The sequence below is a fragment of the Oncorhynchus nerka genome, unplaced genomic scaffold (assembly GCF_034236695.1).
Source record: "Oncorhynchus nerka isolate Pitt River unplaced genomic scaffold, Oner_Uvic_2.0 unplaced_scaffold_1198, whole genome shotgun sequence".
NCBI lineage: Eukaryota > Metazoa > Chordata > Actinopteri > Salmoniformes > Salmonidae > Oncorhynchus > Oncorhynchus nerka.
In genome coordinates, this window is record NW_027040135.1 from 149,807 (window position 1) to 166,769 (window position 16,963).

The 16,963-nt window shown below is 54.3% G+C and overlaps 1 protein-coding gene and 1 long non-coding RNA gene across 2 annotated transcripts; one reads left to right on the plus strand and one right to left on the minus strand.

Annotated features, from left to right (window-relative positions):
• Positions 1-1,945: 1,945 nt before the first annotated feature.
• LOC135569108 (spidroin-1-like) lies at positions 1,946-7,112 on the minus strand. Its single transcript, XM_065015954.1, has 6 exons — positions 6,976-7,112; positions 6,397-6,590; positions 6,035-6,253; positions 2,931-3,512; positions 2,545-2,884; positions 1,946-2,246 (listed from the first exon to the last, which is right to left on the minus strand). The coding sequence occupies exons 1-6, from the start codon at positions 7,110-7,112 to the stop codon at positions 1,946-1,948; spliced, it is 1,773 nt and encodes a 590-aa protein (XP_064872026.1).
• Positions 7,113-7,948: 836 nt separating this feature from the next.
• On the plus strand, positions 7,949-15,079 carry LOC135569112 (uncharacterized). Its single transcript, XR_010462830.1, has 3 exons — positions 7,949-8,063; positions 8,203-8,325; positions 14,689-15,079. It is a non-coding gene; the product is annotated as an uncharacterized LOC135569112 (long non-coding RNA).
• Positions 15,080-16,963: the final 1,884 nt, after the last annotated feature.

The window sequence follows — 16,963 nt, forward strand, 5'->3', positions numbered from 1 at the left end:
CTAGCTGGTGCTGCACCGCTGCTGCTGCTGTAGTGCCGTGGTGGCCGCTGGTGCTGCCGCCGCTGGTGGTGGTGGTGCTGCATCATGTAGATGTATGCTGCCACTATTTTTGTTCTGAACTTATTTAGGAGTTGAATGCTTATTGACATAATTTTTTTCCGTTTTCATTTATGATTAATTTCAAAATTATTCTTTGACATTATGGGGTATTGTGAGAACTGGGTTTTAAACTAACCGTTTATTTAGAGACCAAACATTTGTGATTATGCAACAACAGCTGTAGAGCTTCATACAGCATGTCAGATCTTTGACTGTGTGTGTGTGTGTGTGTGTGTGTGTGTGTGACTTTGTTCACTGCAGGAGAGAAGAATTATGGGACCGGCGAAGACCAGTTCATCACCATCCTGGGAACAGGAGTGCTGAACACCTGAGGAGAGGTGGGGGTGAACACCTGAGGAGAGGTGGGGGGAACACCTGAGGAGGTGGGAGGGGTGAACACCTGAGGAGAGGTGGGAGGTGAACACCTGAGGAGAGGTGGGGTGGGGAGGGGGTGGGAGGGGGTGAACACCTGAGGAGAGGTGGGAGGGGTGAACACCTGAGGAGAGGTGGGAGGGGGTGCTGAGGAGGTGGGAGGGGGTGAACACCTGAGGAGGTGGGAGGGGTGAACACCTGAGGAGAGGTGGGGGTGAACACCTGAGGAAGGTGGGAGGGGGTGAACACCTGAGGAGGGTAGGGGGGGGTGAACACCTGAGTGGGGGGGGGGGTGAACACCTGAGGAGAGGTGGGGGGGGTGAACACCTGAGGGAGAGGTGGGGGGACCTGAGGAGAGGTGGGGGGCACACCTGAGGAGAGGTGGTGGGGGGCACACCTGAGGGAGGTGGCGGGGGGTAGCCTGAGGAGAGGTGGGGGGTGAACACCTGAGGAGAGGTGGGAGGGGTGAACACCTGAGGAGAGGTGGGGGGGGTGAACACCTGAGGAGAGGTGGGGGGTGAACACCTGAGGAGAGGTGGGGGGCTGACCTGGGAGAGGTGGGGGGGGCACCCTGAGGAGAGGTGGTGGGGGGCACACCTGAGGAGGGTGGCGGGGGTAGACCTGAGGAGAGGTGGCGGGGGGTAGACCTGACCAGAGGTGGGGGGGGGTAGACCTGAGGAGAGGTGAGGAGGTGGCGGGGGGGTAGACCTGAGGAGAGGTGGCGGGGAGGGTAGACCTGAGGAGAGGTGGGGGGTGAACACCTGAGGAGAGGTGGGAGGGTGAACACCTGAGGGGAGAGGTGGGGGGTGAGACCCTGAGGAGAGGTGGGGGGGGACCTGAGGAGGTGGGGGGCACACCTGAGGAGAGGTGGTGGGGGCACACCTGAGGAGGGTGGCGGGGGTAGACCTGAGGAGAGGTGGCGGGGGTAGACCTGAGGAGAGGTGGCGGGGGGTAGACCTGAGGAGAGGTGGGGGGCACACCTGAGGAGGAGGTGGGGGCTGAACACCTGAGGTGGTGGGGCCGTGAACACCTGAGGTGGGGGGACATGCCTGAGGAGAGGGGGGGGGGGACACACCCGAGGAGAGGTGGGGGGTGAACACCTGAGGAGAGGTGTGTGTGTGTGAGGGAGGGAGATCTGTGTATATAAATGGTATCAACACACACTTTCTGTGACATTGACGTGTGTGTGTGTGTGTGTGTGTGTGTGTGTGTGTGTATCAGTGTTTGCTGCGTACATGAAGCTGGCAGGGTATGAGATGGAAGAGTATTCAGAGAGAGACTTCTGGAGGACTGAGAGACCTGCTACTGGCCACTGTGGGTGGGCCACCGCCACACACACGCACACCCACGCCGCGCCGCACCACACCGCCGACGCAGTGCTACATCTGCCGCCGCCGCTGCTGCCCGCACTGCTGCTGCTGCCACCGCTGCTGCTGCGCCCACCACTGCTGCCACACTACTACTGCTGCTGCCACTACTGCCCTATTGCTATTGCCGCCGCTGCCCCACTGCCTGCCGCCGCCGCTGCTGCTGCTGCCGCTGCTGCGCTGCTGCTGCCGCCACTGCTGCTGCTCTGCCACTGCTGCTGCTGCCGCCGCCGCTGCTGCTGCCGCTGCTGCTGCTGACTGCCCACCCCTGCTGCTGCCGCCACCACTCCGCGCTGCTCCGCTGCCGCCGCTGCTGCTGCCGCTGCTGCTATGCTACTGCTTTCCACTGCTGCCGCCGCCACCACTGCTGCTGCTGCCGCTGCTGCCACCCTGCTGCTGCCGCCGCTGCTGCCCTGCCGCTGCTGCTGCTACCCGCCGCTGCTGCTACCACCACTACCGCCACTACCCCACCACTGCCACTGCTGCTGCCACTGCTGCCGCCACTGCTGCCACTACCACTGCTGCCGCCGCTGCCCGCACACTGCCACTACCACCGCTACTGCCACTGCCCACTACTACTGCCGCCGCTGCTGCCACTGCTGCTGCTGCTGCTGCCGCTGCCTGCCGCCGCTGCTGCTACCACCGCTGCTGCTGCCACCGCTGCTGCTGCTGCTGCCACTACTGGTGCTGCCGCTGCTGCTGCTACTGCCGCTGCCACTGCTGCTGCTGCCGCTGCTTTCTACTGCCGCCACTGCTGCCGCCGCTGCTGCCGCTGCTGCCGCCGCTGCTGCTGCCGCCGCCGCTGGTTGCTGCGCCACTGCTGCCGCCGCTACCACCACCACCGCTGCTGGCTGCTGCTGCCGCCGCTGGTGCTGCCACTGCTGCCGCTGCTGCTACTGCTGCCGCCGCTGCTGCTGCCACCACCACTGCTGCTGCTGCCGCCACTGCTGCCACTGCTGCTGCCGCCGCCGCTGCTGCCACTGCCGCCACTGCTGCTGCTGCCGCCACTGCTGCTGCCGCTGCTGCTGCTGCTGCTGCTGCTGCCGCTGCTGCCGCTGCTGCTGCCGCTGCTGCTGCCACTGCTGCCGCTGCCGCTGCTGCTGCCGCCGCTGCTGCTGCTGCCGCTGCCGCTGCTGCCGCCGCTGCCGCTGCTGCCACCAAGCTGCCGCCTTCCACTGCTGCCACTGCTACTGCTGCCGCCGCTGCTATTGCCACTGCTACTGGCCACTGCTAAAAAGCTGCTGCCGCCGCTGCTGCTGCCGCCGCTGCTGCCGCCACTACTACCTGCCACCGCTGCTGCCGCCGCTGCTGCTGCCGCCGCTGCTGCCACCGCTACTGCTGCTGCGCCGCTGCCGCTGCTATACTGCCACTGCCTCTGATATGCTGCTACTGCCTGCCGCCGCCGCTGCTGCCGCCGCTGCTGCTGCTGAGCTGCCGCCACTGATACTGCTTGTGAAATGCCGCCGTAATGCTGCCGCCGCCAGCTGCTGCTGCTGCTGCCCGCTGCTGTCAATTCCCTGCTGCCGCTGCTGCTGCTGCTAAATGCCGCCGCCGCACTGCTGCTGCCACTACTGCTGGTGTCCTGGGACAGACCACTATTCCGCTGCTCTGCCGCCGCCACTGCTGCTGCTGCCACCGCCGCTGCTGCCACCGCTGCTGCTGCCACTGCTGCTGCTGCTCACCCTCCTGCTGCCACTGCTAACCACTGCTGCTACCACCACTACTACTACTCCGCCACTACTGCTGACCCCGCTTGCTGCCACTACTACCACCACTGCTGTGAGCTGCCGCTGCTGCTGCCACCTGCCGCCTGCTGCTGCCACTGCCGCCGCCGCTGCTGCTGCTGCCGCTACTGCTGCCACCGGTCTGCCACTGCCACTACCACCACTGCTGCTGCCGCTGCTGCCGCCACTGCTGCTGCCGCTGCTGCTGCTGCTGCCGCCACTGCTGCCACCGCCGCTGCTGCTACTGCTGCTGCCACGCCGCTGCTATCCGCTGCTGCTGCCGCCACTACTACTGCTGCTGCTGCTGCTGCTGCCGCCGCTGCTGCTGCTGCTGCTGCACCGCTACTGCTGCTGCTGCCACCTACTGCTGCTGCTGCCGCCACCACTGCTACTACCACTGCTGCCACTGCTACCACCACCACTGCTACTGCTGCCACGCCACTGCTGCTGCTACCACCACTGCCACTGCCACCACCACCGCTACTGCTGCTGCCGCCGCTGCTGCTGCTGCTACCGCCGCTGCCGCCACCACTGCTGCTGCCACTGCTACCGCTGCTGCTGCTGCCGCTACTGCTGCTGCTACTGCTGCCGCTACTGCTGCCACTGCCACTGCTGCCGCCACTACTGCTGCCACCACTGCTGCTACTGCCACCGCTGCCGCCGCTGCTACCACTGCTACTACTGCCACCCACTACTGCTGCTGCCGCCACTGCTGCTGCTGCCACTGCTGCTGCCGCCACTGCTGCTGCCGCTGCTGCTGCCGCCGCTGCTGCCGCTGCAGTGCTGCCGCCGCTGCTGCTGCTGCCGCTGCTGCCGCTGCTGCTGCCGCCGCCGCTGCTACTATCCGCCACCACTACTACCGCCTGCTACTGCTGCCGCCGCCGCTGCTGCTGCCACTGCTGCTGCCGCTGCTGCTGCTGCTGCTGCTGCCTGCCACTGCTGCTGCTGCTGCCGCTGCTGCTGCTGCTGCTGCTGCTGCTGCCGCCACTGCTGCTGCTGCTGCTGCTGCTGCTGCTACCACTGCTGCTGCTGCTGCCGCTGCTGCTGCTGTCTGCTGCCACCACTACTGCTGCTGCTGCTACCACTGCTGCTGCTGCTGCCACTACCGCCACTGCTGCTGCTGCCGCCACTGCCGCCGCCGCTGCTGCTGCTGCCAGTGCTGCCGCCGCCGCTGCTGCTGCTGCTGCTGCCGCCGCTGCTGCTGCCGCTGCTGCTGCCACTGCTGCTGCTGCTGCTGCTGCCGCCGCTGCCGCTGCCACTGCTGCTGCTGCCGCTGCTGCTGCTGCCGCCACTGCTGCTGCTGCCGCTGCTGCTGCTGCTGCTGCTGCCGCTGCTGCTGCTGCTGCCGCTGCTGCTGCTGCTGCCACCACTGCTGCCAGTTACTGCTGCTGCCGCCTGCTGCTGCTACTGCTGCTGCTGCTGCTGCTGCTACTACTACCACCGCTTATTGACATAATTTTTCAGTTTCTTTTTATGATTACCAAAATTACTTTGACACCACCACTAAACTAACAGTTGCCGCCAAACATTTGTGACTGTACTACTGCAGCTGTAGAGCTTCTACCATGTCAGATCTACTGCTTTGTTCACTGCCGAGAGAAGAATATGCCGCCACTACTAGTTCATCACCATCTACTACTGAACACCTACTACCACCACTACAACACCACTGCCACACCTGCTGGGGGTGAGCTGCCTGCCGCCACTGGGAGGTGCCACCACTAGAGGTGGAGGTGAGGCCACCTGACCACTACTACTACCACTACTAAAGGAGGTACCACCAGGACTACTGCCTGAGGAGAGGTGGGAGGGGTACCAGGAGAGGTGGGGGGTGGGCTGCCACCACTACTAGGGGGGGTGAACACCAGGAGAGGTGGGGGGCCACTGAGGAGAGGTGGTGGGGGGCACTGAGGAGAGGTGGGGTGAACTACCACTGGGGAGGGGGGGGGAGTGAACTGCTGCCGCCACTAGGAGAGGGTGGGGGGCTACCTGAGGAGAGGGGTACCACTGTGTACCAGGGAGGGAGAGATCTGTGTATATAAATGGGTATCCACCACCACTACTGTGTGTGTGTGTGTGTGTGTGTGTGTGTATCAGTGTTTGCTGCGTACAGGCTGCCACTGCTGCCGCCGCCAGTGCTGCCACCACCACTGCTGCTGACTGCCGCTGCTGCCACCACTGCTGCTGCTGCCGCTGCTGCTACTGCCACTGCTGCCGCTGCTACTACTGCCACCACCACTACCACTGCTACTGCCGCTACTGCTGCTGCCACTGCTACTGCTGCTACTACTGCTACCACTGCTGCTGCCCGCTGCTGCTAAGCCGCTGCTGCCTGCCACCGCTGCTGCTGCTGCCGCTGCTATGCTGCCACCGCTGCTGCTGCTGCTACTGCTGCTGCCGCCGCTGCTGCTGCTGCTGCTGCTGCACTGCTGCCGCCGCTGCTACTGCTGCTGCTGCTGCTGCTGCCGCCACTGCTGCCGCCGCTGCTGCTGCTGCTGCCGCCGCTGCTGCTGCCGCCACTGCTGCTGCTGCCGCCACCACTGCTGCTGCCCGCCGCCGCTAAAACTACCACCGCACCTGCTGCCGCCACTGCTGCACCACTGCCACCGCCGCTGCTGCCGCCGCCACTGCTGCTACTACCGCTACTACCACCAGTGCTGCCGCCGCCTGCTGCTGCTGCTGCTGCCACCGCTGCTGCCACCACCCGCTGCTGCTACTGCTACCACTACTACCGCCACCACTACTACTGCCACCACTACTACCACCTGCCACTACTGCCGCCACTACCACCACTACTACTGCCACCACTACCTGCCACTACTACCACCACTTGCTGCCGCCGCTGCTACTGCCGCCACTGCTGCCGCCGCCACTGCTGCCGCTACCTGCCGCCGCTGCTGCTGCCACCACTGCTGCCGCCGCTGCTGCTACCGCTGCTGCCGCCGCTGCACTTGCTGCCGCCACCGCTGCTGCTGCCGCCGCTGCTGCTGCCGCCGCTGCCGCTGCGCCGCTGCTACTGCCACCGCTGCTGCTGCCGCCACTGCACTACTGCTGCTGCTACCTGCCACTACTACTGCCACCACCACTGCACCACCACTACCACCACCACTACCACTACTACCACCACCACTGCTACACCCACCACTACACCACCACTGCTACTACCACCACTACTACTACCACTACTACCACCACCACTACTTGGAATAATAATGCCGCCAATAATATTGCTTCTGCTCTCTGCTGCTGCCGCCATGCTGCTCGCCGCTGCTGCTGCTGCTGCTGCTGTGCTGCTGCCGCTCTGCTCTGCTGCTGCTGCCGCCTGCTGCTGCTGCTGTGCCACTCTGCCGCCGCTGCTGCTCTCTGCTGCTGCTGCTGCTGCTGCCGCTGCTGCCGCTCTCTCTCTCTCTTACTCTCTGCTACTGCTCTCTCTCTGCTCTGCTCCTGCCACTGCTGCCGCCGCTCTGCTGCTACTGCTCTGTGCCGCCACCGCTCTGCTGCTGCTCCGCTGCTGCTCTCTGCTGTCTACTGCTATGCTCTGCTCTGCCATCTCTCTGTGTCTCTCTGCCGCTGCTCTGATCTCTGCTCTGCCACTCTGCTGCCTGCTATCTCTCTGTATCTCTCTCTCTCTGCCTCTCTCTCTCTCTCTCCGCTCTCTCTGTGCTGTGTGTCTCTATCTCTCTGTGTCTCTCTCTCTCTGCTGTGTCTCTCTCTCTCCGCGCTCTCTCTCCGCCGCTCTCTCTCTGTGTGTCTCTATCTCTCTGTGTGCTGTCTCTGTCTCTCTCTCTCTGTGTGCTCTCTCTCTCTGTGTGTGTCTCTGTCTCTCTCTCTCTCTGTGTCTCTCTCTCTCTGTCTATCTCTCTCTCTCTGTGTCTCTCTCTCTCTCTCTCTCTCTGTGTCTCTCTCTCTGTGTCTCTCTCTCTCTCTCTCTGTCTCTCTCTCTCTCTCTCTCTCTCTCTCTGTGTCTCTCTCTCTCTCTGTGTGTGTCTCTATCTCCTCTGTATCTCTCTCTGTGTCTCTCTCTCTCTCTCTCTCTCTGTGTCTCTCTCTCTCTCTGTGTCTGTCTCTGCTCTCTCTCTCTGTCTGCTGCCTCTCTCTCTCTCTCTCTCTCTCTGTGTCCGCTGCTCTCCCGCCGCTCTCTCTCTGCACTCTGTGTGCCGTCTGCTATCTCTCTCTGTGCCTCTCTCTCTCTGTGTCTCTATCTCTCTGTGTGTGTCTCTCTCTGCTCTCTCTCTCTGTGTCTCTCTCTCTGCCGCTCTGCTCTCTCTCTGTGTATCCTCTCTCTCTCTCTCTGTGTCTCTCTCTCTCTCTCTGTGTCTCTCTCTCTCTCTCTCTCTCTCTCTCTCTCTCTCTCTCTCTCTCTTTCTCTCTCTGTCCTCTCTTCCTCCATCTCTGTCTCTCTCTCTGTCCTCTCTTCCTCCATCTCTGTCTCTCCTCTGTAGTGAAGTGTGCTCGGAGCGTCCCAGGCTACTTTGCAGAGACTCTGTACTATTCGATGTCGGTAAGAATCTATTTTCTCCATCCTAGGAAGAAGATCATTCTAATACTAGATATGTGTTTTTAGATATGTGTTTTTTAGTGTGTGTGTGTGTGTGTGTGTGTGTGTGTGTGTGTGTGTGTGTGTGTGTGTGTGTGTGTAGGGTGGTGGAACTGACGACCAGACCTTAATCAGAGTGATGGTGAGTCGTAGTGAGGTGGACATGTTGGATATCAGAGCTGATTACAGACGCCTCTACACCAAGTCTCTGCACTCTGCTATACAGGTATATACTGAATATCTACCTCTCTCTCTCTCTCTCTACCTCTCTCTACCTCTTTCTACCTCTACCTCCCTCTCTCTCTACCTCTCTCTCTCTCTACCTCTCTCTCTACCTCTCTCTCTACCTCTCTCTCTACCTCTCTCTCTCTCTACCTTTCTCTACCTCTTTCTACCTCTACCTCCCTCTCTCTCTCTACCTCCCTCTCTCTCTACCTCCCTCTCTCTCTACCTCTCTCTCTCTACCTCTCTCTCTACCTCTCTCTCTACCTCTCTCTCTACCTCTCTCTCTACCTCTCTCTCTACCTCTCTCTCTACCTCTCTCTCTACCCCTCTCTCTCTCTACCTTTCTCTACCTCTTTCTACCTCTACCTCCCTCTCTCTCTACCTTTCTCTACCTCTTTCTCCTCTACCTCCCCTCTTTCTACCTCCCTCTGCTGCTCTACCTCTACCTCCCCAGTTGCTCTCTACCTCCCTCTCTGCTATCTCTACACTCTTTCTACCGCCGTAAATCTGCTGCTCTACCTCCCCGCCACTTCTACTCTCTCTCTCTACCTCTTTCTACCTCTGCTCTCCGCTGCTGCCGCCGCTTTCTACTGCTGCTTCTACCTCTTTCTCTCCCTCTCTCTCTACCTCTTTCTACCTCCTGCTGCTCCGCTCTCTACCTCTTTCTACCTCTCTCTCTCTACCTCTTTCTACCTCCCTCTCTCTCCTCTACCTCTTTCTACCTCCCTCTCTCTCTGCCTCTCCTCTTTCTACTCTCTCTCTCTTTCTACCTCTTTCTACTCTCTCTCTACCTCTTTCTACCTCTTTCTCTCTCTACCTCTTTCTACTCTCTCTCTCTCTCTACCTCTTTCTACCTCTCTCTCCTCTACCTCTTTCTACCTCCCTCTCTCTCTACCTCTGCCACTCTACCTCCCCGCCAGTTGCTCCACCGCCACTACACCACCTCTGCTGCTCTACCGGTTGCTGCTCTCTGCTGCTGCTGCCGCCAGTTGCTGCCTCCCTGCTTTCTGCCTAAATGCTGCTGCTACCTGCCAATGCCACTCTCTACCTCCCTCTCTGCTGCTGCCGCCGCCTGCCACTGCAACCTGCCGCTGCTGCTCCCTCTGCTACTGCCACTGCTGCTGCTGCCGCCAGGTGCTGCCGCCGCCACTGCTGCTGCGACTGCCTTTCTCCGCTGCTACTCTCTCCCTCTCTCTGCCTCTCTCTCTCAGGCTGCCACTTTCCCCCTCTCTCATTATTGTTGTTGTTGCCTAATTGTCTTTTGCTGCTGCTCTGCACTGCTACTTTCCCGCCGCCTGCTCTGCTAGTATTTCTTAATGTTACTCAGTTCCTTTGGCTTTGCTGCTGCTCTGATTGAGTGCCGCCGCTGCTGCTGCTGCCTTCTGCTGCCTCTGATTTTGCTGTGGTCTGCTGCCGTGTCCGTGGACTGTGCCGCCGCTCTGAGAGACTCTGGGTTGAGTCAGTGATGCTAGTCTACTGATGAGAGAGATGCTTGCCACTAGAATGAGCTATAGGTGTACTGACTGCTCTCTCTCTCTACCTAGAAGCTGCTCTCCACCTCTGACTCTATACAGTGCATCTCTCTCTATTCTACCTTTGATTTCTCCACATTTTGTTCTCTCTACCTCTCTCTACCTCTCTCTCTCTCTACCTTTTCTCCTCTTTCTACCTCTACCTCCCTCTCTCTCTACCTCCCTCTGCTCTCTACCTCCCTCTTCTCTACCTGCTGTTCTACCTCTCTCTACCTCCTCTCTCTACCTCTTTCTGCTCTCTCTCTCTCTACCTCTTTCTGATCTCTCTCTCCGCCACCTCTTTGCTCTCTGTTGATCTCTCACCGCCTCTTTCTGCCACCGCCCTCTCTCTCCGTGTCTCCCTCTTTGCTCTCTCTAACGCCTGCTGCTGCCACCTATAACTGCAATGACTCTGCTGCTACCAAACACTTCCTGTACCTGTTTCTACCTCTGTAATGACTCTCTAAACACTTCTCTGTAGTCTCTACCACTATAACTGCAATGACTACCTCTTTCTGTCCGCTGCTCTGACCAACCAAACTCTGTCACTGTTGACCTTCTCTCTACCTCTTTCTCTGAAATGACTCTCTCTACCTCTCTTCTTGTAGTTGTTGATCTACCTCTCTCTCTGTCTACCTGTGTGACTCTGCTGCCTGTCACTTCCTGTAGTTGTTGATCAGTCTGCACCTATAACTGCAATGACTTTCAGCCCTCTGCCTTCCTGTAGTTGTTGATCGCCACCTATAACTGCTGACTACACTTTCTACCTCTGTTGATCTCTCTCTACCTCTTTTCTGCCGCCGCCGCTGACTCTGCACTCTCTCTCTCTCTCTGCTATCTTTGCTCTCTCTCACCTTTCTACCTGCTCTGACTCTGCTACCTCTTTCTCTTCTCTCTCTGATCTACCTCCGCCTCTCTCTACCTCTCTGACTACCAACCAAACACTTCTCTGTACCTCTGTTCTCTCTGCTGCCTCTGCTGCTCTCTCTACCTCCCTCTAGTCTCTGCCTCCGCCACCTAAAAAATGCTGCTACCTCTCTCCCTGTAGTTTTCTACCTCCCACATTGCTGTGGAGGAAGTCTACCTCCCTCTCTCTTACTGCTCTCTCTCTACCTCTTTCTGTTGGGTCTTTCTCTGAACTGCTCTCTCTCTACCTCTTTCTACCCCAGTCTCTCTCTGGACTTTCTACTAGGCTACCTCTCCACTCTACATCCAATCCTCTCTGACCTCTTCCCTCTCATTATTGTTGTTGTTGCCTAATTGTCTTTTGGTAAATTTCCACACTACTTTCCTTGATTGAGTATTGCTCTGTTCAAGTAGACTGTGATTTTGCTGTGGTCTGATAGGGGTGTCAGTGGACTGTGAACGCTCTGAGAGATTCTGGGTTGAGGTCAGTGATAAGATAGTCTACAGTACTACTGCCTAGAGATGAGCTATAGGTGTACTGACCATAGGAGTCTGGGTTGAGGTCAGTGGACTGACTGCCTAGAGATGAGCTATAGGTGTACTGACCATAGGAGTCTGGGTTGAGGTCAGTGATAAGGTAGTCTACAGTACTACTGCCTAGAGATGAGCTATAGGTGTACTGACCATAGGAGTCTGGGTTGAGGTCAGTGGGCTGACTGCCTACCTGAGCTATAGGTGTAATTACCTAGAGTCTGGGTTGAGGTCTGGGCTGACTGCCTAGAGATGAGCTATGTCTGTCCTGACCATAGGAGTCTGGCTTGAGGTCAGTGGGCTGACTGCCTAGAGATGAGCTATAGGTCTACTTACCTAGGAGTCTGAAGTTGAGGTCAGTGGTAATGTAGTCTCAGATATGAGATGAGATGGGGGAGATCTGAGATGCCTAGAGATGAGCTATCTCTGCCTCTGTCTGACCATAGGAGTCCCACCTCGAAGCTCTACCATTGACTATGTACCTCTGCATTCTAATACTAATGTATTCAGACCCTTTGATTTTTCTCTTATTTTGCATGGTGTTGATAAACACACATAAACCTTTATGCAGACACCCAAACGCTCCCTGTGAAAAGTAATTGTCCTTTACACTCAATAACTGGGTCTGCTTCCACCTATAACTGCAATGACTCCAACCAAACTACTTCCTGTAGTTGTTGATCAGTCCACCTTTCTGCCTGACTCCTACCAAACACTTCCTGTAGTTGTTGATCAGTCCACCTATAACTGTAATGACTCAACAAACACTTCCTGTAGTTGTTGATCTTCCACCTATAACTGCAATGACTTCAACCAAACACTTCCTGTAGTTGTTGATCAGTCCACCTATAACTGTAATGACTCCAACCAAACACTTCCTGTAGTTGCGGCAGTCCACCTATAACTGCACCACTCCAACAAACACTTCCTGTAGTTGTTGACAGGCCACCTTTAGCTGCAATGACTCCAACCAAACACTTCCTGTAGTTGTTGATCAGTCCAGCACTTTAGTGAATGACTTTAACCAAACACTTCCTGTAGTTGTTGATCAGTCCACCTTTATCAGTGACTCAACCAAACACTTCCTGTAGTTGTTGATCAGTCCCACTTTTACTGCAATGACTCCAACCAAACACTTCCTGTAGTTGATCAGTCCACCTATAACTGCAAGACTCCAAGAAACACTTTTGACTACTGCTGTAGTTGATCAGTCCACCTATAACTGCAATGACTGTCTCTGTGTAGTGACACTTCCTGTAGTTGTTGATGCCTAGTCCTTTAGCTGTAATGACTTTCCAACCAAACACTTCCTGTAGTTGTTGATCAGTCCACCTTTAGCTGCAATGACTCTGTTCAAGTAAACACTGATCCTGTAGTCTGTTGATCAGTGGACCTCTGAACTGTAATGACTCCAACCAAACACTTCCTGTAGTTGATCAGTGTGACCTGTAGCTGTGACTCCAACCAAACACTTCCTGTAGTTGTTGATCAGTCCACCTGTATAACTGTAATGACTTCCAACCAAACACTTCCTGTAGTTGTTGAGATGCAGGCCACCTTTAGTCTGTGACTTTACAACCAGACCACTTCCTGTTTTCTCTTAGTATGATGGGACCTTTAGCTGCAATGACTCCAACCAACCACTTCCTGTAGTTGATCAGTCCACCTTTAGCTGCAATGACTCCAACCAAACACTTCCTGTAGTTGTTGTCAGTCCACCTTTAGCTGCAATGACTCAACCAAACACTTCCTGTAGTAGTTGATCAGTCCACCTATAACTGTAATGACTCCAACCAAACACTTCCTGTAGTTGTTGACCAGGCCTGTCTTTAGCTGCAATGACTCCAACCAACCACTTCCTGTAGTTGATCAGTCCACCTTTGTCTGTGACTCAACCAACCACTTCCTGTAGTTGATCAGTCCACCTTTAGCTGCAATGACTCCAACCAAACACTTCCTGTAGTTGTTGATCAGTCCACCTATAGGCTGCAATGACTCCAACCAACCACTTCCTGTAGTTGTTGATCAGTCCACCTTTAGCTGTAATGACTCAATCTGTACTTCCTGTAGTTGGATCAGGCCACCTATAACTGTGTCCAGTGAAACACTTCCTGTCTGTTGTTGATAGTGGGACCTATAACTGCAATGACTCCAACCAAACACTTCCTGTAGTTGTTGGGATCAGTCCACCTATGTCTGTGTAGTGACTCCAACCAAACACTTCCTGTAGTTGTTGATCAGTCCACCTATAGCTGTAATGACTCCAACCAAACACTTCCTGTAGTTGTTGATCAGTATCTCACATTGCTGTGGAGGAAGTCTGGCCCACTCTTGCATGCAGAATTGCTTTAACTCTGCAAAATGTTGGGTTTTCAAGCATGAACTGCTCGTTCAAGTCCTGCCACAACACCCCAGTTGGGATTCGGTCTGGACATTGACTAGGCCGTTCCAAAACATCAATGGGTTGCTTTTGAACCATTTTCATGTAGACTTGATTGTGTGTTTTGGATCATTTTGTCTGTGCTGCTCTTCAGACAAAGCATCCCCAAACCATCACTACCACCACCATGCTGGGCCGTTGGTGTGAGGTTCTTACTGTGGAATGCACTGTTTGGGTTTTCCCGGGCATAATGGGATCCATGTCATCCCAGAAAGTTATGCTCATCTGTTACATTCCTCCAAGAGTCTTGATGATCACCCACGTGCTTCCAGGTGCTTTTTGGCAAACTTGAGTCAACTTTTTTGGACGACATAGGTCCCATTATGCCTGGGGAAAACCAAAACATCTAGTTTCTGATTAGAGACAGTCTTTCTCTGTCTCCCCTCTCCTGTACTTCTCTCTGTCTCTCGCTCTCTCTCTCTCTGTCTCTCCTACCTCTCTCTGTCTCTCCTACCTCTCTCTGTCTCTCCTACCTCTCTCTGTCTCTCCTACCTCTCTCTCTCTCCTACCTCTCTCTGTCTCTCCTACCTCTCTCTGGCTCTCCTACCTCTCTCTGGCTCTCTGTCTCATCCTACCTCTCTCTGGCTCTCCTACCCCTCTCTGTCCTCCTACCTCTGGCCTCTCCTACCTCTCTCTGTCTCTCCTACCTCTAACATCTGTCTGTCTGTCTCTCTCCTACCTCTCTAGCATGTAGATAATATCCCCATTATCTCTAACAGACTGTCTGTCCTGTCTCTCTGTCTAAGACATGATCTGCTCTCTCCTACCTCTCTCTGCCTCTCCTACCTCTCTCTGTCTCTCCTACCTCTCTCTGTCTCTCCTACCTCTCTCTGTCTCTCTCTGCCTCCTGCCTCTCCTACCTCTCTCTCTCTCTCTCTCTCTCTCTACCTCTCTCTGCCTCTCTCTCTCTCCTACCTCTTCCCAGCCTATCTATGGACTTCACATAATGGTCTGCTTCTGTATGTGTGTGTTCCAGGGAGATACCTCTGGTGACTACCGTAAGGCCCTCCTCTTGCTCTGTGGCGGTGACGACGCGTAACAGTGGCGATGATCCCTGAAGGAGCGTACCTGTAGAGAAACCTCCATTATCTGACTGGCCCCTCTAGCTGTCAATCACTCTCTGAGTCCTGTGTAACCCAATAGGAGAGCTCTGCTGGCCACGGTGCAGCACTGTGATAGGTTAAATCCTGTGTGTATCTGTAGCTAACATCCTTAAAGCTTTACTCTGATTCATATCTACATCACTAAAGTCATATTAATGCTGACAGTCATGTTTTACTGTCAGTTATATAACAACTAAAGACTGGTCATGTTTTACTATCAGTTATATAACAACTAAAGACTGTTTTCATATTTTTACTGTTTGTGTAAGACAAGACTGTCTGTCTGTCTGTGAGACATAATAAACATGTTGTCTGACTGCAGGTTTGTAGTGAGACGTGTCTGTCTGTCTGTGTAGTGAGGCGTGACTGTCTCTGTCTGTCTGTGAGACCTGTCTGTCTCTGTGTAGTGGGATCCCCATTATCTGCGTGTGTCTGTCTGTCTGTGTAGTGGGACCTGTCTGTCTGTCTGTGTAGTGAGATAATGTCTGTCTGTCTATAGTGAGATCTGTGTCTGTCTGTCTGTGTAATTAGGACCTGTCTGTCTGTCTGTGTAGTCTGTCTGTCTGTCTGTGTAGATCTGTCTGTCTGTCTGTGTAGTGAGATCTGTCTGTCTGTGTAGTGAGATCTGTCTGTCTGTGAGACCTGTCTGTGTAGTGGGACCTGTCTGTCTGTCTGTGTAGTGGGACCTGTCTGTCTGTCTGTGTAGTGAGACCTGTCTGTCTGTCTGTGTAGTGAGACTGTCTGTCTGTCTGTGTAGTGAGACCTGTCTGTGTAGTGGGACCTGTCTGTCTGTCTGTGTAGTGAGATCTGTCTGTCTGTCTGTGTAGTGAGATCTGTCTGTCTGTCTGTGTAGTGAGACCTGTCTGTGTAGTGAGACCTGTCTGTGTAGTGGGACCTGTCTGTCTGTCTGTCTGTCTGTCTGTCTGTCTGTCTGTCTGTCTGTCTGTCTGTCTGTCTGTCTGTCTGTCTGTGTAGTGAGGCGTGTCTGTCTGTGTAGTGAGACCTGTCTGTGTAGTGGGACCTGTCTGTCTGTCTGTGTCTGTGTAAGTGGGACCTGTCTGTCTATCTTTAGTAGTGACAAACTGTCTGTCCTGTCTGTGTAGTGGGACCTGTCTGTCTGTCTGTGTAGTGAGATCTGTCTGTCTGTCTGTGTAGTGAGATCTGTCTGTGTAGTGGGACCTGTCTGTCTGTCTGTCTGTCTGTCTGTGTAGTGAGACCTGTCTGTGTAGTGGGACCTGTCTGTCTGTCTGTGTGTAGTAAGACATGATGCTGTGATTTATGTAGATAATATCCCCAATGTATCTATAACAGACTGTCTGTCTGTCTGTGTGTATATAAGACATGATGCTGTAGCATGTGTAATATCCCCATTATCTATAACAGACGTAACATAATGTTTCTACAATTTGTCTTCTATTTTAGGACAAACATTTCCTGTTTCTATAGAGAGTCTAGCTTGATTTATATATATATATAACATAATGTTTCTATAGAGGAAGTCTAGCTTGATTTATATATATATATATAACATAATGTTTCTATAGGGAAGTCTAGTGTAACGATCTGAGTGTAGTGGAGTCAGGCGCAGGAAGCAGAGAGTTCAGGTGAGCAATATAACATATATATATATATAACATAATGTTTCTATAGAGGAAGTCTAGCTTGATTTATATATATATATATAACATAATGTTTCTATAGGGAGATCTAGCTTGATTTATATATATATATATAACATAATGTTTCTATAGAGGAAGTCTAGTGTAACGATCTGAGTGTAGTATAGTCAGGCGCAGGAAGCAGAAGTTCAGGTAGGAATATAACATATATTATATATATATATATAACATAATGTTTCTATAGAGGAAGTCTAGTGTGATTTATGTAGTATATATATAAACATAATGTTTCTATAGAGGAAGTCTAGCTTGATTTATATATATATATATAACATAATGTTTCTATAGAGGAAGCCGAGCTTGATTTTGTTGTTGCCGTTTACAAAGTTTGTCAATATGCATTTTAAAAGACAGTTTCTCACCCAGCCATATGCATTTTAAAATAGACAGTTTCTCACCCAGCCATATGCATTTAAAAAGACAGTTTCTCACCCAGCCATATGCATTTTTAAAAGACAGTTTCTCACTC